Genomic DNA, 23,287 nt, shown 5'->3' with positions numbered 1-23,287 from the left:
CACACTGGTTTTCCTGGTGGCAACAGAGTCTCAGCATCACTATCAGAACACCTTCTGTAACTCACAAGCTTGTAAAACAAGATGTTTTCTCCTGTTAAGGATTTTAATACCCCAAAGAACACCCAGAGTTTCTGTAACAGGCAGCTGAGATGCTCAAATTTAGTAGATTCCCACCTCCCAGAATGGTCTCCATTTAGAAGTCTCTTAACTCCATTAGCACAGTATAAAAGTACTTCCTCAAGGCATCAAAAGCTACAGCTGTCATGGCATGGTCATTTATTACCAAGCCAAGGGTGCAAAGTTTCACCAGATAAAGTGGATGACTCTGGCAAGAAGATAAACTAGTGGGTTCTTCTATGCACTTCAGTTGAAGTAAACCAATTATCCATTGAGGGGGCGTCACACACCCAGCAGGTGAGATGCCACCCACAGAACACTGCTGGCTCCAGTCAAAATTCATCTGTGACTTACTAGCCTGTGTCCTTCACCTAGTTACCACAGAGAGCACACTGGTTTCCAAGCCAGATCTTCTGTGTTCCCACAACTGAGGATTTTCTAGACCAAACCTTGCATCAGCTGACATTAGCAGCAGCAGAGTGCTCATCTTCCAGGGATGTCACAGCATTCCACAGCATCCATCAGGCTCTTGCATCAGATGAGAGAATTCAGTGCAAGTCAGCCAGTCCTTGCAAGAGCTATCTCCTCCCCTGCAAGGCCCAGTGAGGACGGTGATGGAAGAGGAATAGCTCCATCTAGAACAACCTGCAGCAGCCGGACGTGTGAGCCTGGAGAAGCACCAGGCAGCTCTGTCTCTTCAATAGTGTGGCCACTAAAGAGCTGCTCCTACCCCAAAAAACTGCTAGTGCTACAGTACACCCCTTTAACCTGTTTCTCTATGAACTGTGCACAGTCTGGCCTTAAAATTATTACCCATAATTTTAAATCACTGCTCTCATCAGGTGGGACAAATCCACAGGGCTGTCTTGGGCATTGATGAATTCCCACCACGCCTGCTGCTCCCACCTGCCCCCATGATGACTCCTGAGCCACCACAACCCTCCAGAAACACTTCATTTCACTGGAAAGGAATGGGAAGCATCTCATACCTGTAGGAACTGCAGCAATGCCACAGCTTCTGTTTCACAGCCCTCACCAAACACAACAAAGTGGAAAACACAAAAGGATCATCCTTACTCTTTCAGAGCTGCTGGTCAGGAGGCTCTTCTCTTTGGATGGCAGCACAAAGCCACTGTGGGGAATGTCACTGGGTGTCACCTCTTTGCCTCAAAGAAGAAAATGCACATCACAAATCACATAAAACCTCACTGTAAGACAGTGATGCAAAGCTCCTGACAGGGTGCTTGCCACAACAGCTCCTTGAGCCTTAACCAGCCTGAGCTGGGGGCTCAGCCTCTCCCTCATGCCTCTACTGGAGGGTTTGGCTGTGGGTACCCCAGTGCCACTCAGCCATCAGCAGCACCAGCCCACTGCCAAAGCCCTGCAGGTGGAGGAACGGCGCAGGGCATGTGCTTTGCTGCTTTGACACCTCAGTTCTCCTCCAGAGGGGAATTAACTGGCTGTCTCAACCTAGGCAAAATGCTGTGTGCCAGTGGAACCAGCCTGACGCAGCCTGAGCCCTGTGGTGACCTACAGGGCACACAGGACAGCACACAGAGCAACAGCACAAATCAATGGCCTCAGCAACAGCTCCTGCTGCACAGCGGCTTTTCTCCACCTGCACTCATTCACAGACACGACCAACATGTATGCACAGAAATGATTCCCTCACCCTGGAAGCTGTATCGCCACTGAAACCCCAGGAGCAGTGGTACAGGACCAGGAATCATTTGCTGCAGTTTAGCAGAAGTGAGGAATAGCCTAAGTGAAAGTGCAGGCAGGTGAACAGGGTGGACAGGGGACAGGCAGTGCATCCTGCTGAACAGCCAGCCCCCTCCTAGGGACAGCATTGCCCTTGGAATGTGTAGTTGTGCACCACATGCAGCTATGGCTGGGCACGTCAGAGAGTGGCCCATCAAGGAATCCTAGGTGGTGTGTTTTTAGAACCCTGCACAGGTACAGACAAACTTCAGGTTTGTGTAATAGATGTATCAACATAAAATCATCCCCCCTGCACACCTCATCCAGCATCTCAGGACCTGAAAAGACACTGCAAATAACAGAAAAGCTGTCCAAACAGCAGGGAGGAGGATTTTCTTGCAGCTATTGTCCAGGCTCCCTCCTGGCAGAAAATACTTTGATACCTCTAAGGGAGTTTTAGAATGAAATGTAATGTCTGCTGTTCAGGAGCTCTGCCAAACACTGAGATCAGTGAATCATGTCAGAAACATCAGCTAGATTGGATCTAAAGCTTACTGCAGACAAACATCTCCCCACAGTATCAACATCACCACGCTGTGGATGCTGTCACAGCTCTCCTGACTTGGCACAACCCAAGCCTGGCTCTGTGTAGCTGAAGGCACTAGGGAGAGGGCTCACAAAGCTGCCACAACTTACCGGGCTGCTCTGCTGCCTGAACATGGGCCACATCAAGGTTCCACTGAGTGAGGGTAAGTCCTTCCCTGGCCAACTCAACCAGGTCCTGCAGGGTCTGAACATCCTTCTGGCTGTGAGATAAAAGCTCCCCATCTCCTTCAGGGCCTGACTTGGAGTCATCAGAAGTTTGGCTTCCTGCTTCTGTGCAAGTGGGCTCATGAGAACTGAGGTCAGGCTGCATTTGCTGGGACAGTTTTGGCTGCCCAGATCCCACTGATGGCAGAAGGGTCTCTGGCTTATGATTCTGAGCAAAAGAAAAGGTAAAAGACAGCAGTAAATTATTTTACAGTAAACAATTTTACATATTTTCAGAGCTCAGACTACAGTCTCCACACTTCTGAGGTACCCAGTAAAGGATGACAGAGCATCCCCCAGGTACAGGGCTTTCTGAGGCAAAAGCTCTCTGCAGTTTTATGAAGGACTCTCAGAAGACAAGAGAGCTCTGAAGAGAAGAAAGCAAACAGAACATGTGGAGAAGGCAGTTTCTCCAGGAGAACGTCTGTGCAGGCAATTGCCAAGCAGGAGAAGGGATGGTGGACATGCTCCCACTCCAACATCTTCCTTTAGAGCTGGAGCTCTTGGCAACAGTCACAGCTGAAGCTCTCCAGGTGCTGCTGTTCTGAGGTCTGAAATGCTTTTGCAGTTACATGTAACTAAATCAAACCTTCACCTTGGAGCTGACATTTTCCAGGTCTGGTGTCTGGTTTCCCAATAAAGTAGTTTTGTTTGTTTACTTCTAAGTAAAAGTGGTTCAGCTATCCCTGTGAGTGGAAAGAATCAGGGAAAACACACTCTTGCCATGACTTTAAAGGCCATCTTGCTTTTTATTTTTCAGCTTCTCTGGCAGGTTTTGGCTTGAACAAAAGGTGAAAATTCTTCATGGAACACAGTCCCTCCACTACAGCCCCACTCCAGCCTGCAATACCACAGTGAAAACCTTTGGGCTTTGACTTTGACTGACTTTGAAGCAGTATTAAATAAAGCACTCACATATGCAAGGGGGCATTTGAATAGAAGCACTAAATAACTCTTCAAGGAAAGAATGAGGGAAAGAAAAGAAGTGACACCCTTCTTCCCAGAGTGTAAGTGTGTGATAAGAGGGATTCAAAGAGCTTTGTCTATTTCTGTAGAGACTTTTAACAAAAGCACAGAGCAATGCAAGGGGCAGGAGATCCAGGTGAAAACCAGACTGAAACAGAGGAACTGATCACAGGATCAAAGCTCGTGGGCACCAAGGGGCAGTGGGATGCACAGGGGAAGCCTGCAAATGCTGCACGTGCCAACCTTCTCTGTGCAAGACAAGTATCAGTCTACAACTCAAACTTTTCACCCAGATCCTTGCCGAGTGCAACACAGGCAAAGCTCATAACAGAACCAGAGACAAGTGCCAAGAAGGGAATCAAGAGTCAGGCTTGACCAGGGGACAACAGGGCATGAGCCACTGCTGTGTGCAGAGTGTGCAGAGGCAGTGGATGGTTTGTTTAATAGCAAATAAGGAAACAAAAGGGTTACAGGACAAGTGAACCTGGGCACACAAATACCAGAGCACAGACAAAAGCGCATCCCACCTGCAAAGGCTTCCAAGGTTCAATTGGAGGGATGAGTGCAGCAGTGTAGAACGATTGAGGGTCACAGGGGCCCGTCAGAGCACTGATACGCCACAAAAAGCACTCCTTGGGTTTGGGCAATGGCAAGAGCCAGGTTGCTTTCCTGGATTCATCCTCCAAAATCCTACTGGTGGGAAGCTGAGGGGTGGGAGGGGATTCCACCTCTTCTGCAAGCAGCATAGCTACTCTCTCTTGGATCCTCTTGCGGGCCTTCTCAGGGTCCTGCAGCAGCAGAGGAGGAGGTGCACTCGGGCCTCTTCTGCGCTGTTTCTTCTCTTGAAAACGAAATGGAAGAGGAACCCAAATAAACAAACAGTCCTGAACACAGGGGCTGAGGAGCTCAGCATTCCAGCTCCTTCACATGCTGTAGTCTGGCATGACCAAAAGGCAGCTACAAGCTGAACACAAGTCTAAACATTTCCACAGGCAGCCCAAAGCCTCACATCACCCTCATGGGAGAGAGCTCCAGCACACTGACTCCTGCCCTCTCTGCTCTGCTGCCTCTGCGAAACCTGACCATTATGGAAGCACCAGATAGCCTTGTGGTCTACCTCCCAGCCCCGTGGAACAGTGACTGCGTGGCACTGCTTCACAGTGAAGGGAGACACCAAACCTGTCAATGACTCCTTGTGTTCTGGTCACTGAGGACATCAAACCACAGCTCACACAAACAGTGTTCATTTGGAAATCCTGTGTCCTACCACCTTAGTCTTACTAATGTCCAAACCCAAACCCAACTGGGAGTACTTAATGGCAGGAGGAGACCTGAGCAGGGCAATGAAGAGTGAAGCCTCCCCTCTATACAGCACCCAATGCTCTCCCTGGCAGTTGTCTTCCTTTCTAAACCTTTCTGCACACTGGAAGAGCAAAGCACATGCTCACCAGCACATAGTACACACATATGTCCACCACAGAAAGAAAACACAGGTAAGAGAGAAGGCTGAAAAAGCCACATTGATCCAGCTTGCAGCAGGATGAACAGGAAATAACCTACTGCAGGAGGAATAACAATCACATTTCATGCTACTTCCCTTCAGTTCCACAGCTGACAAATCCAGCAACTTACCTGCAGAATATTTTACAGACTCAAAACAATCACTCAGTGCAAAAACCCCACAGGATTTCCCTCAGACCCATGGACATCCTGCAGCCTTTCTTGCTGTGTGTGGATCCTGCATACTTTTGAAGATCTGACAGCTTAAATAAACCAGACATGGGGCTGTCAGCCCTCCCGTACCCAGCAGGAAAGGTTCAGTGCAGAGCAGGCTGTGCTACAGGCTCCTCCAGTAACACAGCCTTTGACACTAACTCGCTTGAACACATACCTGACCCTGGCTTCCATTTGATTGGAAAAGCAGCCACTGGTTTCACATTTGTAACTGATTTTGCTTGTTCCTGCTTTTCTTGCTCCAACAGAGAGCGTGACATTGCCATAGCAACCAGCAAGTCTTCATCTTTACTCTCCATTTTGGCCCTCTTCTGCATTTTCCTCGAGTCCTCTTTGGAGGAACTTTTTCGCTTTGACCTGTTTGGTTGGTTGCTGAAACACAGGAATGCAGAAGGAAGCCTGAGTTAATGTGGCTGGATCAGAGACAAGAAACACTGAGCACCCCAGACCAGTTGCTCTGCTTGCTCATAAAGATGCCCATATCAAGGAAAACAGAAAACTGTTCAGTACCTTCTTCCCTACCAGAGAGCAAAGGGTTTCTGGTCATCCAGGGAACGGAGAGCAGTTTAGAGAAAGACTTCTTTGGAAGAGGTACACACAAGACTACAACACTCATATAAGCACCTGCTCTTTTACCAAAAGGGAAACAAGTTGAAGCAGGGCGAAACCAAGGTCATCAGCAAATGCCTTCCCACCCTTCTGCAATGGTCCTTCCTCAGCACAAATGGACTCAGGAGACCTGCTACGAATTCAGTCAGGCACCACTTGCTGTACTGCAATCCAGGACAGCAGATGCAGCTCTGTACCAAGCACGTTCCAAACCATAATGTCTGTTTCCTCTTTGGCTCAGGATATGAAGCCTAGATATCCAGTACAGCCACCAGCTGAAGAACTGAGGCAAGGGCAGGAGAGATGCTCAGGAGAGACTGCAGACACTGTGGTCTGCTCAATAATCTCAAACACACCGTTCAGCCTCACTGCATAATTGCCTCATCAAGCACAACTGCTGACAAACCAGTGTAAGATGATTTACTCTCCCTTTCACTCCTGCCTGCTGACTTTTACAGTCATCCACCACCTGACCACTTCTGAAGGAAAGCAAGATCATTTCTCCAATGAGCCACTCCACTCTCCTCCAGTGGTACTGGGTCATGGCTCTACTTGACCTTCTCTGGACTCAGGGCTCACCCAGTGTGCGAGCCTGCCCTGCTCCTGCCACACATCCCCAGAAGCACAGCTTCAGCCTCTCTCAGGCCACAGGAAGTAACCAGCACCTTTTATTTTTACTGGCTTACCTGGGACACTGAGGAGGGGCATCTCCAAGCGTGGACACCTGCAACTGCACCGCCTGAAGCAGCAGCTTAGGAGGAACCTCCATCTCAACAGCACAGCGCTTCAGGTGACTGACTCGGCTCTGAGGGGTTTGGAACTGCTTCCCACAGATGGGACATTCAGGGACCAGTGGTTTGCTGGAGGACGACATCTGTGCTTCCTCCAGCTCATCCAGACACCTGTGAGATGACAGCAAAGCTTACCAGACTCGTAAACTGTCCACACTAAGATTTAAACCATATTGAACAAACAGAAGCACAGTTATGTCCAGTATCTGCCACAGCCAGGAACATCCCCTGAGGAAACAGGAATGATGTGCCCACCACTGTGACGAGCACGGCCTGTCACAGTCATGAGCTTAAGGGGGACAGGCTGTGGAAAGGACACATCACACTGGTCTTTCACCTGTTAACATGCTGCTCCCGTCGTGTGGTGTTCATGGCTGAGAGATCCTTCTGGCAGATCTGACAGAAAAACAAGCCTGCATCCTCCAGGCTTGCCAGGGCCTGCTCTTTGGTTTCCTGCTGAAGCGCCAAAGCCAGAGCACCATCGTGCTCCAGGGATGGAAGATGGTGGGTATCTGGCGAAGGAGAGAGAGAAAACTAAGAATCCTGTATGAAAGCTGTGAAGCTGTTACACTAGGTATGATTAGTTTATTAAAGAAACACATAAAAATTAATTGCCATCTTTCCCTTGCATCCTCATGTCTGCTCTTGTACAAACTGTGCTCCACTGACACTGCAGGGCTGCACTGGCCGAGGAGCAGGAGAGGGCAATTTGCTCCTGCCAGAGCCAAATGAAGGGTAAGTTTTGGCAAAAGTTTCTGGGGAGAACATGGGATCTTACACATTACATATTAAAACACAGCAGGCTTTCACATCTGTACAGAACCAACACGGCCTTGACTTACAAAGGCCCAAACCGGAGTAAAACGGCTGTGAATTCAATTTACCTGCACAGAACACATCACCTTATAGAATGGCTGGAGACATACCAAAGGTGGGGGCTACCTAGGAGTCATATTTACCTAACAGTTACCTAACACTGTCCCAAAGGAAGGACTACAAAGTCCACTGATCCTGTTGGAACTTCAACCTGTTTCCAAGAAGAGAAATATCCCTCTGCACTCTATCACGAGGTTAATTCAGCCTCAGGGAAGAGCTGGGACAAAAGTACAGGTAATCCTTCATCAGTGGAGAAAGTAAATGATCGATTCAGTGCTGCACAGCGAGCACTGGGCTAGCTGGGAACACAGCCCAGGCATCTGGCTGCTGCTCAGGCAACCGCTGCCAGCAGCACAAAGCTCCCAGGGGCAACGTACCGTGCTCTGGTGGGTTCTGCTCCTGGCTCTCCTCAGCAAAATCCCCGCTGCCTACAGACTTGGGCAAATCCTCAGTGCTGTGCCTCAGCTGCTCAGGTGCCACTCTCTTGAACTGCTGCATTCTCTCCACTACCAGCTCTGCCACCCGCGTCCTGGGCCCCGCGAGCGGTGGCATCTTTGCGGTGGGGGAAGAGCAGGTTGGATGGAAGGATAATGTAGTCTGGGAACTGCCACTCTGAGTGTTTACTGGAGGGGGAGAAAAGACCAGAGCTTTACCACTCAGTTTTAAACACAGAGCTGAGCTGCCCCAGCTGGGAAGCCTTTCCCAACGGCAGCCTGAGCCAGGCTCAGCTTTGAAACAGCCGTCCTTAGAGGATGGAGCGAACAATCTCTTCAGCTATTCCGTGACTTTATGCTTGACAACCACAGTGGAGTGGCAGGCTTCTGTGCTACAGTGGAGTCCAGAGACCTCAATAACCCTTTTAGAGGAAGGAATTTTACAGCAGGCCTTGCCTGATGGTCGGACACTAGTAAGAACAAGCAGCAAGGCAGCCCGACCACCCCGCTCTCCCCAGCATCGCCACCACAGAACATCCTGTGCCTCTTGCTGTTCTCATCTCCAAACCCTACCTGTGGCTCAGACTTTCAGGCTCTGAGCTGAAGGAACTCAGCACTCCCAAAGAGAAGTGGTAAAAAGGAGGAGGCAGAGGCAAAGCCAGACTAACACCTCAGCCTACCTCTGCTGTGCCTGAAGTATCCTGTGGGCATGGGAGGCACGCAAGACAGGACCCGGGACCTCACCAGCCCAGTGATCTTGTCTCTGAGCACAGCCAGCAACATGTACTTTGACAAAGGGTGACCAGAACAGGACAGGTACAAAACAATACCTTTCCTGGCTGACCTACTTATCAGTTTAAGGACTTCCTGTACTTGTGACTGCATTCTGGCCATCATGTTTAATAACCATGGGAGGACTAGTCCTTTATGAATTCATCCAACACCTTTCTTAACTCATTTGTATTTCTGCTCCTGACAACAGCCAGTCGCAATATATTTCACCACAGTGAGATACACTGGGTGAAAAAGCACCTCAGTATATTCTAAGCTTGCTTCAGGATCATTTCATGTTTTTCTCAGTTCTGACACTGCAAAAAAAAAAGCAAATAACGACTCCCCAACACATCACTTTGTACCAAGGCTTCACCGGGCTGAAGGAGATCTGCCTGTGTGTAGCAGAGAAGACACCCCTAGGTTAAACCCCTGGACAAGCCCAAGTAGCTCTGTGTAGATGGAAACACAAAAGCAGTGCTGACACAGCACGTCTGCAACGTGTCCCCTCCAGGTGGGCTTCCAAAGACCTCCACTGTACCCCTGAGTCTTGGCCTGTTCTCTACTTGAACAATTTGAGCTCACTCACCTGTCAGAGTCCTCTGGCTACACTCGCTGGCCCCTGTGCTCAGCTGGCTGGCAGGGAAAGGGCTTCTCCTTCCATCCCCTTCTGCAGTCTCCCCACTACAGGCCACAGCATCACCATCTCTGTGCACCAATGGTTGTTCCTTCGCACCCAAACCCTGAGGTAAGTTTGCTTCCTTCGCTGTTGGCAAGGGATAACGGACTTGGCTCTTAGCAGCTGCTTTGCCTCTTCTTGATCTGCCTCTTGCTGCAGTGCTCTTTGACCTGCTCTGAGCCCTCTTTGCCGTCTCAGCATCCCCAGCTTTTTTCTTCGCTCCACACAAAAGATTCGCCCACAACTCTTTAAAATCATTGTCCTGTTCGTCCATTGGCCTGCAGGTTCCAATAACACTGTGGCCTAACGACACTGAGAGAACTGGAGGGCAGGGGGAGATAGCAGAATGAGCTCAGGTTTGCATCACCTGCAATGTTCACCAATCCCCTTCCACCACCTCCGAGATCTCCCTTCTCCAGACTTTGAGGTCAACAGAGGGAGCGCTTCTGTGCCGCGCTGACAGTTCATCCTCCCACACTGCCTTCACAGCCACTGAGCACAGCACATTCTCCCTCCAAGGACCCCACCTGCTTCCACAAGCTGGCTCTCAGAGCTCTGAGCACCTCAGTTTGTGCACAGCATGAAGAGGATCTTCATGACATGCGTCAGGGCTTCAGAAAGACCCTTCAGTGAAGAAGTAAAGCCAGGCGGTAGTGCAGGAGGCAGTGTGGGACAGGGCTGCGGTGGAACTCTGCAGCAGGAGAGAATTTGTACAAAATAGCAAGATTAGAAAAAGCACATATTGACCCAAAATACTATTGCCATAATTGTCCCACAGACAGGCACAAGCCAGGCTGGGAAAGAGGAGGAGGAAAGCTAGTACCTGGTACTGGGAAGGGCTTTGTCCTGGAGCTCAGCATCTGAGACTCTCTTTACTCACATCCATACTGACATTTATATAACACAAAATCAGGGAATGTAGCAGGAGAGGGGAAAAAAAAGTCCTTCATATCAAGCAGCTCTTCTGGAGTGCACAATCCTGCTTTTCAGCTTTAGAGGAGAGCCCGGCCTCATTTTGAGAGGTAAATGAAAGCACTTCTTGGCATTTCAGAAGGGTTTCTGGGACAAGTCTGACAAAATTCTACCAAATGCGTTCATCTTTCCACTCCTCTTGCCTCCACACGGATGCTCACCTGCAGGATTAGCTGTCCTGTTGACTAATTAGCTATCCTGCTGACTAATTAGCTATCCTGCTGACTAATTAGCCATCCCGCTGACTAACACTGAACTCTTCCTCTGACTACTCATTAAACCTTGGCACTGGTTTCTGCTTCTCAAACTGCTGTCAGATACACAAGGTAAACAGACTAAACATACGATGCTTTAAAATGAGTTTCTTAATCCCTTCAGCTGCAGCAGGAACTGCAGCACTAGTCACGGATTACTTGGAGCAGCACTGGGTAACAATGCCCAGATGGAAACGCCATCAATCCCCAGGCAACTTTAAAACTAGATCTCTATTCTTAGACATTTGGATTGTCCTCTTCCTGCTAGTCCTGAGTTCTCTATGGTTCTGGCTGTTTTACCAGAGGTTTTATATTGCTCCCAAAACCTATTTCTTTCAAGCCTAAAGCAGAGTGTTTCACTTGGAATGGCAGCAGCTGTGTTTCAGTTTCTCCAGTAAAGCTCTGGGCACAGAAAGACTCAGAGAGCAGGAAAAACACATGTGAGATTGTTTTCTCAAATGGCCTGGCTGCAGACACGCAAGGCTGAGGAATGCTGGTTACACACTTTCATGGGTCAGCCTTTCCTATAAGCAAGTACAGATGGTAATGGATTTATTTATTTTAAACTCAGGCTCCCAACCCAGCAGAGGGTTTTGCTGTGGATCTTGGAGTCATTTCCTGTTAGCCAGAAACTCAAGTTTTATGTAGCCACTTCATAAATTTCCTTTTCCTGGGCAGAAACTGGGTGTAGTTATCACTGTAAATTGACCACTTTCCTCTGGGTAGGAGAGAGCATGTGGAGAAAAATGGAATCTCACATCCTCCGTGGCTTTAAATAGCTCTCACAGCCACATCTGTACTGGTGTGACTGATGGTGAGCTCCTGATAGTAAACTCTGACACAGATCAGCACTTCTGTGTTTGCAGTAAATGTTCAATGCCCTGAGAAGACCAAGCCAGACATACAAACCATGCAAAGCTAAGGATTTGTCTTACTCCTCCCTTTCCAGACTGCACTGTTTGACATCTCTGTTGCTGCTGTACCTAACAACTCGCTCTGACACCTGTGTGCAGACCTTGAAAAGCAACAGCTTTGGAAACCATTTCTTTTGGTACAGTATAACATTCACTTGGGAAGATTTTAGGACTCAACAAATCACAAATCTGGTTGAATAAAATAAACAGCAGCACTTACCTAGCCACTGAGATGCCAAATCCACAGCTCAGCTGTGCCCTTCAAGTAAACGTGGAGCAGCCAAATGGTACAAAGCAGGACCCGTAAGAATGAAAGCTGGAACCTGCAAAATGGAAGGAAAGGGTTACACTCCATGTATTTTGTACTGACTGCTCTTTTCACTTGAGTTCTAAGTTGCAGGGGGAAGGAGGCAGCAACAGCACAGGCTCTAACGGTGCCAAGTTCTGCCACTTCCACTGAGCTGCAGGTGAGTTCCAGACAGTGCTGGAGTCTGCTCAGGCAGCAGCATGTCCCCAGCAGGAAGTAGCACCACATACCCCTGCAAACAACAGCCCCAAACCTTCAGAGCAGGTCACATGGGCTGCAGAAAGCCCCCCAAAATCTCCTTGACTTTCCATTGCTTTTTCTGAGATGCACTGACCAGTGCAGCAGAAAGCAAACTGCTGATAGAAAAGTTTCATACTGCTCACATTCCTTCCCATTCAGGCCTCACAGATCCTAATATCTTTGGTTTGTTTCCAAAGGATCTGCTTGCTGAGCAAAGGTTTTACCTGAACCTGCACAGGGCTCCTTCAGAGTCTGGCATCATTAGGGTGCTCCATATGATTTCTCTCTTTTTCTACCTCCGTGCTCAGCCCCACACTCCTCCACACTGCAGTGGATAATCTACTGTGTCACCTGCAGTTTGCAGCCTGCTGGAACCACCTCTGCTCTCGACTCAGCTGGAGAAGCTGCATCACTGCCCCGTGGGACCACCAGGCACATACCGAGACAGACTCAGAACAAACCCTTGGATGCTCCTTGCTACCTTCTAGCCCATTCCCTCTCTCACACCATGTACCATCCACGATAATTCTTTATCTCTTTCCCCCTTTCAAAGGATTTCTGAGCAAGCTACATCAATCCTTTCTTTATTCCCTGATTTGCTGACAAATGCAAACCACTTCATGAGACTGCTGAGAGACAGGCTGCTGGAGAAACCTGGAACCATGTTGGTCAGACGTTATCAGGTCAAACATATGTAATGGCAGACATCTACAAATAACCTGATCATCACTTAATGGGTACATATAAAAAACTTACTGCCTTGCAACTACTTAGTTCAATCATAGAATCCCTCTTAGAAAAAAAACAGAGGTCAAAGATCAGCTATCTTCCCACCCTTCAGAGCAGCTTCTCTTAAAGAACTGAAAGACTGCTCATTCACTGCTGTAAGATGTTTGTTCCAGGGACAATTCTCCCACCACTTCAGTCTCCAAGAACATGTCATCACTGTGGCTACGGAACGTAGCACAGCACTAGGCAGGGAATGTAGATCAGCACCTGGTTGGCCTCAACAACTGTGCCCAGTAGATACCTTCTCCCCTCTCAGTCCCCACAGTGGTGCCTCAGTCTTTATCCTTCTCAATTACTCATCTTTAAAGGAAGCCTGACTCTGCCTTCAAAAAAGGAAAGCATTGTGCTACCCTGGGAGCAGCTTCCTGGGTTTCACACAAAATCTCATGGGAAGTGGGGTTATTTAACACTAGAACGTGAGGCAAAAAGTAACCTGAATCTTTTCTCACGCGTGCCATTTCCTCCTGGTGAAAGTACAAGCGAGCCCACGCTGCAGACAGATCCCCTCTCCCCATCTCCACCAGTGAAGCCATCCAGCAGGCAGCTGCATCCCCAGCTGGGAGTCAGGAGTGAGGGTGCTGGGTCTGCAGCACCCACCTCCCCCAGGCAGAGCGAAGCAGTACTGCTGTGCCAGGCAGTGGGCTGCTGCAGGAAGCGGGGCTGGCATCTTTCTTGGAAGGAACACCTTCTCCCCCTTCCCCCACCAGCAAGATCAACACAGGAGTGGTCCTGACAGTCCTGCCAGGCTGGCCAGAACTTAACAGAAAATCAAAGGATGGGATCAAAGAGACTGACAGTGCCTGAGCCTGCAGAAATGAGCCGATTCCCATGTCTGAGGAACCACCACGTGCTGCCCACGGCGGTGAGCAGTGCCTGCTGTTGTGCTGGCACTGGAAGGTTTATTGCCCTCTCCCCTCCTCTTTTTATGAAACCTGCTGCCTGAACATCTCAAGGTTGGGAGCAAAACTTCCAGTCAAGCCAGTTCAAACATGTAAAGGGAAAGAATGTCTGTGGTGTTTGCTCTGGAACCACATCAGAGGGTGGTCCCCAGGGACCCTTCCAGACCAAACTCTCTAACAAAAAAACCTTCCTACAGCTTCCTGATGGAGAAGAACCTCCATATCAACAGTGCAACTTCTGAAAAAGTCTATTATCCTGCATCCTTCTACAGACTCTACACTAGAGCCTGGTCTCTCCAGGCTCCTGCACCAACCAACACCTTTGTAACTGACACCACAAAGGCTCAGCACCAGATCTGTGAAGTGCAGGGTCTCTATGTAGAACTGCAGATTAATCAACACTGAGGGCAGTGACATTGCTTCTATGAGGGAAGAACAAATGTTATGTAAGAATGGGAATTCCAAGTCAGGTACCAACCCTTTTGTCCTGGTCTCTGACAGCTTTCCATGCAAGAAAAGTATAAGAAAATCCAATGTGGAGACCAGGAAATGACAAATTAACTCAAGCCTATGTAAGCAAGGAAATGATAGCTAGGAGAATCGTAATCAGGTTCTAACAAGCAGTTGTAGCAACAACCAGTATCAATGTCTACCTGATGCTACCCACTTCCATCACCTGATATCCCACTGGGGTGCCACACTGACATTTCTCCTCAGGACTACACCGCCCCTGCAAGTACCTTGAACATATGGCAAAGCACTTCACAGCCAGTAAAAAATCTATCACGTTCCAGGCATGAATTTTAAATCACTACTTACATGACAAAATGTCCCTCTGCCTTTCAAGGGCTGTAGAAATTAACCTTACTGTATAAAGCACTTCACCCAAGTAGAACATTTTTACTTTATACCTCCTCTGGAAGGAAAAAGGGGAAGTGGATATAAAAATAACAACTAACGGCTGCTCAGGTGCAAATGCTCATGGCTTGTATGCAAACCCAGCAGCACTCACACCACACATGTGCCCTGGTGCAAGTGCTCATGGCTTGTGTGCAAACACAGCAGCAGCCACACCACACATGTGCCCTGGTGCAAATGCTCATGGCTTGTGTGCAAACACAGCAGCAGCCACACCACACATGTGCCCTGGTGCAAGTGCTCATGGCTTGTGTGCAAACACAGCAGCAGCCACACCACACATGTGCCCTGGTGCAAATGCTCATGGCTTGTGTGCAAACACAGCAGCACCCACAGCACACATGTGCCCTGGTGCAAATGCTCATGGTTTGTGTGCAAACACAGCAGCAGCCACACCACACGTGCTCAGGTGCAAATGCTCATGGCTTGTGTGCAAACACAGCAGCAGCCACATCACACATGTGCAGCTGCTGCTTCAGACATGCTCCTTGGATTTGACCGAGAACAACTACAAATTATGAAACAGAAAAATACAACTGAGAATTCAGGACTGGACAGAAATGTTTTAGGAGAGGCCCCAAGTACCAATAAAGAGCACAATACTAATTAAAACCTAACTTGTATTTCAGAGAAAGAAAAGTGACCAGAGCAATAATAAAAACAAATGCAGAAATGAACATGCAGGTAATGGAAATGGACAGCACTGGATATAAACAATGAGTTGTAGTGAAAAGAGAAGGAGGTGAGATTCCACAGGATTAGCTGTCTGCTCAGGGAAGTGAAGGACTTTCAAAAGCATCATTTTGGTGCACTTCCAAACCAAGAAGAAAAACCTACCAAGGCCACTAGATCACTGTAACTCAAACTACAGAACTGTTGCACGGAGAATATCGAGTATTCTTCCAACAACCATCCCCTGGTGTAGACGAACAGTAAGCCAAAGCACAGTGAACAGCAGCCACTGGAGGTACTTCTGTCAACAGAATCAGGTTATTTGCAAGGAGAAGTCACTGTGATTTTTCAAAAAGGACAGTTAGCGAAGCAAACACCCACATTTCAGGCTGAGATCAACGCCAGGCTGTCAAGGAAATGGCTTATGTGGGAACTGATGAAGAAAGAGGGATAATAAAATCAAAACCAATCAACACAGTAGTGTGAAACCCAAGCTTTGCTGCGTTAAGCTAATACCTTTTTAATGAGACCTCTGTGTGTTAACAGACGTGCTGTTCTTTGTAAACCATTAAAGAAGCATCGAGGGACAAAATGATTAATTAACATCATACAAAATCAATATTACACATTAAAAATTATTACAATGCAGCTAGATGGGTTTCAAAATGGAACTGCAAACGGCAGCCACGGAGTGCAGATGTTTCTAGTACCCTCCCACTGAGACTCACTCTGCCTGTCTTGTTTTTCCATTATTTAGACTTTGGAAATGAGGGAGGGGAAATGTAAACCAGCACTGATCAAACAGTCTGATGATGCAGAGAAGGGAACCAGCAGACAGTGCTGATGACAGAGAGGCAGAATGAGGCAGACCACCTGGTCAACTAGCACAAACCCCAACAGACAGTCCCTGTTCTAGGAGGGGGCCATACTTACAGGGTAGAATCACAGAATGACAGCATGGTGGGGGTTGGAAGGGACCTTTAGAGCTCATCCAGCCCAACCCCCCTGCCAAAGCAGGTCCATCTAGATCAGGTCACACAGGAACGTGTCCAGGTGGGTTGGAAACCTCCCGAGGAGCCTCCACACCCTCCCTAGGCAGCCTGGGACAGGGCTCCCTCACCTCACACTGAAACAGTTTTTCCTTATGTTTAAATGGAACTGTTTGTGTTCCAGCTTCTCTCCATGACAGTTTTTCACTGAAACAAGTGCTGCCCCAACCTCCTGACACCCACCATTTAGATATTTGTAACTATTAATGAGATCCCCCCCCAGTCTCCTCCAGATTGAACAGCCCCAGGTCCTGCTGCCTTTCCTCACAAGGAAGATGCTCCAAGGTAGATACACTGATCCTGGGAAGCAACAACTACAGAGGAGTTAGGAGTCCAGAGAGACAATCAAACAGTGGTGGGCCCTGTATGAGCTGAGGCCACAGGGATGTGTGTGCTGGGAGAGAAAAAGGGTTACATTTCCTTTATAGTTTGTACTAGTGAAAATTCTGCTGAAATTCTTCCAGCACGAAGCACTGGCAGAGGATGTGTTGCCCACAGGACTGACAGCACCAGAGGTGCCCATGTCAGGGAAGGTGCTGCTTCAGACCACCCTTCAGTCCCCAGGACAGAGCCTCATACAGCCCATCAGTCCTTCAAACCAACCACACATTGCCTTGTCCCCTGTGGCCAGCCTAAACAGTTTCATCACTCTGTACATCAGGAACAGACCAACCAGCGTAAGAGGTTTGTGGCAAGAAAATTAACTGAGCCATTAGTGAAGATATGAATGTAGAGAGAAGTAAGAACACATGAATGGCAAACATTCCAGCCCTCTCTTTCCAAGAAGACAGTGTTACAGGTACCTTCACCTACAACAACGTAACTCCTGCTGCTGTTCTGTTTTCCCAGGAAGGGTACCCTCTGCCTGGGGATTATGTCCAAGCTCACCACCACAAAAGCCAGGCACAAAGCAAAATTGAACACACGTTCTCTAGAACAGTGACACTTGCTTTGAAAAGGTGACCAAACTCATTGTGGATTCCTACAGGTGATCTAATAATAGATCTTTTCCACTAACATTTCATTGCAATCACTCTCTTCTCAGCTCAGATCACCTGAGAGCTACAGTAAAATACATCCTGCTTTGTGGATATGTTGCCCTCTGATGTTTCCCCACTATCACACCTGCTCTCCTCACTCCAGTCTGCCATGAACAGGCTGATCACTGCTCTGAAAATCCACTTTTACACTTCCCCCCTTTGAAATATCTTCTTTTATTCACATGTTTCCTTCACTTGGTCGATATCCAAATACATTGTCACCTGTGGACTTGATGTGAGTGCTCTGGGAACCTCTGGGGTCACACCACACCCCATCAGGGACACATCCAGGTGTCTCTTCCATAGACTGCTATGACTCGAGGGTGGCTCTCAAACAATGACCTCAGCTCCTCCACGTTCAGTTTTCAGGAAAGTTCTTCCTAGAAACTCAGGACAAGGGCCTCACAAACAACTGAGACCCCAAAGCACAGTTTGAGTTCCACTAGCATACCATTAAGTGTCAAACAGCCTGTTTAAATTGCTATTTTCTACCATTTGACAGCTTCTTTGGAAAAAAACCCCAAATATGTAACAAAAATTGACCCAGTGTGAAAAGCAACAGCTCAAAAGAACCTGAGGTCTGTTTTCTTCCAAATGCCAAGCCTGTGATTAAAATTGCTTCTGTTTCTGTTTCCAGTCTGTTTTCATCCATACAACTAACACCATGCAGTGACTCCTGGCTACCCAGAAAACAGTTTTAATCCAAACAGCAAAATCAAAGGGGACAGCAGGGAGATGAAGAATAGCATTTTAAGTAGATATGAAATCCAACCACACAAAGATCTTCTTTTGCAGTCAAAGTAGGAACTCTAGCCACTCTGTCATTTTGGACAGTTTATACTGCAGCCAATGGACTGAGCATCAGTCAGTGCTACTGCCTTTGGGCTTTACTAGAGTGAAACTATTTATAACATATGGTGTTGCTCAGCACGTGTGTCATTTCAGCTTTATTTAAAACCAGGACAGTTAAAAGAAGCACCTGTGTATCTGCAGGACGTGGAACCAAGTGCTGTGGGTAAACCAGCTGACACCCAGTGTTCCCCCTCAAGGCAGGCCCAGTCACTGATCCTCATGCCCCCAAACCTGGAAGAGAAAGATAAAATGCCATGTTGCTGCAGGAAGCTGCTGACAAGATTCCTCAGAGCTGCTTGAAGGAAGTGTCCAGCCTCAGAGCAAAGTTTTTAATGACTCTCCCTAGCAGCCAATGGATGCTTCAACTCCAGCTTTTGGCCTAGGAAAGACTAAAGGGAGATCAACACTTCTAAGTATCTAAAGGGTGGGTGTCAGGATTGGGGGACACCTGGTTCTGTGGTGGCCAAGGACAAGGGGTGATGGACATCAGCTGGGACACAAACAGTTCCCCTGGCACAGGAGGAGAAGCTCCTTTGGTGCTGCGGTTAAGGGAGTCCTGGCCCAGGCTGCCCAGGGAGGGTGTGGAGGCTCCTGCTCAGGAGGTTTCCAACCCCAGCTGGACACGTTCCTGTGCCCCTGAGCCAGGGGAAGCTGCTGGAGCAGGGGCTGGGGCTGGAGCAGCTCTGCAGGGCCCTTGCAGCCCCCAACCCTCTGGGATTGTGTGACTTACAGAGAGGGGCCTCGGGATGAGCCTCGCACTGAACCGCGCTGCTGCTGCTGCCGCCAGGCTCACACTCACTCCAGACGCGGCCTGAGGGCGCGGTGCCGCGGTCTCAGCTGCCGGCTGAGGCGGTGCCAGCCCCGCCGGCCACAGGCCCGGGCTCCCTCCGGCCCCGAGTCCCGCCAGGCCCGCGGCGCCCAGACTCCCGCTCGCCGGCGATGACGTCACACCCATGACGTCACCGCGAGCCCTCCCTGGCAGCGCGTCCTCGCCAGCAGGTGGCGCTGCGCCGCCATAATGGCGTCGACGTCACGACGTTCGCACCGCCCGCCGCGGCGGCTCCGGCTCACCCGCCCGCCCGCCCGCCCGCCCGCCCGCCGGCCGCCGTGCCGGGGCCGCCCCTGCCCGCCCGCCCGCCCGCCCGCCGCCCCTGCCCGCCCGCCCGCCCGCCCGCCGCCCCGGCCCGGCGCTGACCTCTCCGCCGCGGAGCCCCGGCGCGCACAGCGAGGCGCATGCGCGGGCTGCCAACCGTCCCGTCCGCCCCGCGGCGCGCGTGCCCGAGCCGCCTGCCACCGCGTCCCGCCGGCCGCGCCCGCGCATGCGCCTGAGGCGGCGCGCGCCCTGCCCGCCGCTGCGCGCGCCGCCCGCCAACGGTCGCCACGGCGACGCGGCCGCCGCCGCGCTCAGCCTCGGCCGGGCCCGTGTGCGCCGCCCGCCGCCGCCGCTCCTCGGGACGGGCAACGGCCGGCAGCCGCCCGCCGGGCCCGCCGCGGCGCGGGGCGGTGCCTGCGCTGGCGGAGCCTGAGGCGGGCGGCCCCGCGGCCACCGAGGGCGGCCGCGCTCCACGGAACCCCGGCCGGGCCCAGGGCAGCCGGCTGTGACGGGCACTGAGGCGAGGAGCTGTGGAAAAACGCCACGGAAAGCACACGGTGATCACTGAGTCACTTGGGCTGGGAAAGCCCCTGGAGCTGCTGCAGTGCCAGCCCTGCCCAGCACTGACCCACAGCCCTCAGCACCTCAGCCCCACGCCTTTGGGATCCCTCCAGGGCTGGGCACTCCCCCAGCTCCCTGGGCAGCCTGGCACAGGGGCTGACACCCCTCTCAGGGACACAGTTGTGCCTCAGCTCCAGCCTCAGCCTCCCCTGGGGCAGCTGCAGCCCATTGCCTCTGGTCCTGTCATTGCTGCCTGGGGAGCAGAGCCCGATGTTGCCACTACCGGCAACATCACCAGGCCGCCCGCACGGATCACTCAGCCCGCTCCCGCTGGGGGGACAAGATCACCACATACACGGTATGTATCATCCTTTATTCCAACTAATTGTGTTCACCATGCGTTTTTATCTGCGAACACAAGCACCGCCTTTCACTCCGCCCCATGCCCGCCTTCGGTACCCGCCCCCTCTCGCGTTACAACCCGACATCTTCCGGACGCCTACAGCAGCCCGACCCCCAGCTTCAGAGGGTGCTGCTGGCTGCCCTCAGCCTCCTCTTCTCCAGGCTCAGCACCCCCATTCCCTCAGCCCCTCCCCAGCACCCTTGTGCTCCAGCCCGTTCCCCAGCTGCAGCCCCTCAGTGTCCCTGTGGCAGTGAGTGAGGGGCCCAGCACTGAGCACAGCCCTGGAGATGCAGCCTCCCCAGGGCCCAGCACAGGGGACGATCCCTGCCCTGCTCCTGCTGCCACCCCACTGCTGATACTAATACCATATTTTTATAACTTTAAAGTTATATTTGTAAGGAATTCCAAATTCTTTTGTAGAAAAGTATAAGTTGCAAACAGGGAGACAAACACACACCCTCTGCTCATGAGCACACAGCCGCCAGTTGCAGTCACTCGTCTTCGTATCTCAGACCTCAGGTGCCCATTTACAGGCTGCAGCTAAAGCCTCTTCTGTGTAACGCTCTGGGGTTGTAAATGAGTGTAAATGAACACTTAAGTGCTGACGTGCCAAGGTGAGCAGTTGCATGGCTCGAGCTTTTACCGAACTCCACTGGCCGAGAAGAGCGTTGCCTTTCCATTTGTGCTTCTCACTACCTGGGGCTGAGCAGGAAGATGGATGCCAGTCCCACTGTGTGCAGGGCAGGCAGAGACCTCGTACCAGGTATCACCCTGGAGTCAACATCAACAATCACTTCCTCTGAGTGAGTAACTAGTTGTGGCCAAAGGTCTGGGGTATAAAGTCACCGCAGCTGCAGCGGGTGGGTGTTGGGAGGCTCATACAGCAGATTGACATTCGGAACGTGGTTTGTGTTGAAATCAGGATTTCTTTCTCAACTCAGTCATCAGCATCCCTCCTGGGTAACCATCCTTACCAGGCCAAGAGGCAGTGGGAAGGGGTTTAGGGACATACAGACACACTGACGCAGCCATCCCCGTTACTTTGCTTCAGAACCACCAAGGTGTGCACATCACTGACAATGACAAAGCACCACTACTGATTGTGAGCAGTTGATGGTTGCTGTACACAGAACGACTGTTTCTCCTTCATTATATCCTGATCTGTAAGTTGACATCCCTGAGGAGATGAAGTGACACTGTCTGAGCTGGAAAGCTTACAGAAAAAAAACAGCTACAACTTTAGAATCACAGAATCACAGCATGGTGGGGGTTGGAAGGGACCTTTAGAGATCATCCAGTCCAACCTCCCTGCAGAAGCAGGTTCACCTGAGGCATCCTGCTTTTATACTTCCAGCTAAGCACTTCCATTTCTAACCCATTCCATCAGTTTTATCAGGAAACCCTTGAATTTAAGCAAAGGCTTGGTGCCCCTGGTTGTTCTGGCAGGACAGCCGGGTGTATTCTCTGCAGCTCATCTCCCCAGCAGATGCAATGTGCCCACGTCAATGTGAGAACCCAAAACAGACATGAAGAAATCCTTTGGCGTCTTTCAACACCTCTGCCAGCTTATTCAAGTTCTTTCTCAAGCTGCTGCAGTTCTGGGAACTTAAGAAAACCCTGCAAGGGCCCATTGAACAGACATGCTGAGAAACAGCAGGGTGACGGTGTGCTGAGGCGCTGCCCTGGCTCCCCAGCTGACACAGGTCATGGCAACAGGTTGCTGCACAACACCCTCCATTCAAAAGCACCAAATATTGACAAGAATGCCCTGGAGAGGCGTCTCCTGCAAACCCCGTCAGGCGCCTGCAGTGAGGAAATGACCTGTGGGCATGGCCGAGGCCAGCACAGCCAGAGCACCCCCTGGCCACGCTGGCAGCTATTCCACTGCAGTTCCTGTAGTCAAATGCAATTCTCTGGCCCAGAAGTGCTGAGACCCACTAGAAAAGCACCCCTGAGGAGCGTGAAACACGTAACGTTCACAGCTGGCATGCCTCAGAGCTTGCTGCGCCCGATGCGAGGAGCACAGGCACCCTGGGCCTTGCTGACGTGTGGCAGTGCAGCCGTTCACAGCCGATGGAATTGAGATTCCCATACCAAAGCACTTGCATTTCACAGCAGGTGCTGCCTCCCAAACCAGCACCCTCTTCACAGGACATTTCAAGGCCTCCAACCAGTCCTAAAGATACTGAGGACGTGAGGACGTGGTGCTGCCACAGCTCTGCTCCTCACAGGTGTAGGGAGCAGCAGCAGCTCTCCCAGCACCAGGCAGCTGAGCTGTGTACACCTACCAGACTCACACAATCTCAGAATGGGGGGGTTGGAAGGGATCATCCAGCCCCAGCCCCTGCTCCAGCAGCTTCCCCTGGCTCAGGGGGCACATGAACCTGTCCAGGTGGGGTTGGAAACCTCCTGAGAAGGAGCCTCCGCACCCTCCCTGGGCAGCCTGGGCCAGGGCTCCCTCACCTCAGCACCAAACCAGTTTCTCCTCCTGTGCCAGGGGCACTGCCTGTGTTCCAGCTGATGTCCATCACCCCTTGTCCTGTCCCTGGGCACCACAGAATAAAGTGTCCCCCCATCCTCCTGATACCCACCTTTAGGTACTTGTCAGTGTTGCTGAGGTCCCTCTGAGCTCAGGCTTCTCTCCTCCAGGCTGAACAGCCCCAGGGCTGCAGCCTTTCCTCATAAGGAAGATGCTCCAATCCCCTGATCTGGCCCTGCACTGGGCTGCATGACAGAGCTCAGCACAACACTCAACTCACCAAGTCTCTTGAAGGGGCAAAACACACAACAATGCAGCATTTTCCTCAAGAGCAGGTTTCTTTTTTCTCCTCAGGGT

At 50.7% G+C, this 23,287-nt stretch overlaps 1 protein-coding gene across 4 annotated transcripts in view; it reads right to left on the bottom strand.

Moving 5' to 3' along the window:
- SLX4 (SLX4 structure-specific endonuclease subunit) overlaps positions 1 to 19,684 on the bottom strand; it is a 29,270-nt gene extending 9,586 nt beyond the window's left edge. For 2 of the 4 annotated variants that reach the window (XM_061992863.1, XM_061992866.1), the window contains exons 1-11: positions 19,590 to 19,684; positions 18,522 to 18,625; positions 11,849 to 11,951; positions 9,399 to 10,179; positions 7,982 to 8,227; positions 7,066 to 7,240; positions 6,624 to 6,839; positions 5,486 to 5,700; positions 4,122 to 4,435; positions 2,515 to 2,797; positions 1,195 to 1,283 (exon numbers count right to left, since the gene is read on the bottom strand). In XM_061992863.1, the coding sequence (XP_061848847.1) occupies positions 1,195 to 1,283; positions 2,515 to 2,797; positions 4,122 to 4,435; positions 5,486 to 5,700; positions 6,624 to 6,839; positions 7,066 to 7,240; positions 7,982 to 8,227; positions 9,399 to 9,762 (1,902 nt within the window). In that variant the 5' untranslated portion in view covers positions 9,763 to 10,179; positions 11,849 to 11,951; positions 18,522 to 18,625; positions 19,590 to 19,684. Of the gene's footprint in view, positions 1 to 1,194; positions 1,284 to 2,514; positions 2,798 to 4,121; positions 4,436 to 5,485; positions 5,701 to 6,623; positions 6,840 to 7,065; positions 7,241 to 7,981; positions 8,228 to 9,398; positions 10,180 to 11,848; positions 11,952 to 18,521; positions 18,626 to 19,124; positions 19,285 to 19,589 lie in introns of those variants that run through there. The other 2 variants (XM_061992865.1, XM_061992864.1) reach the window with 2 other exon arrangements.
- Positions 19,685 to 23,287: the final 3,603 nt, after the last annotated feature.

Source organism: Colius striatus, chromosome 3, assembly GCF_028858725.1.
Source record: "Colius striatus isolate bColStr4 chromosome 3, bColStr4.1.hap1, whole genome shotgun sequence".
In the NCBI taxonomy this organism is placed as follows: Eukaryota; Metazoa; Chordata; class Aves; order Coliiformes; family Coliidae; genus Colius; species Colius striatus.
This window is presented reverse-complemented; position numbering and strand designations above follow the sequence as displayed.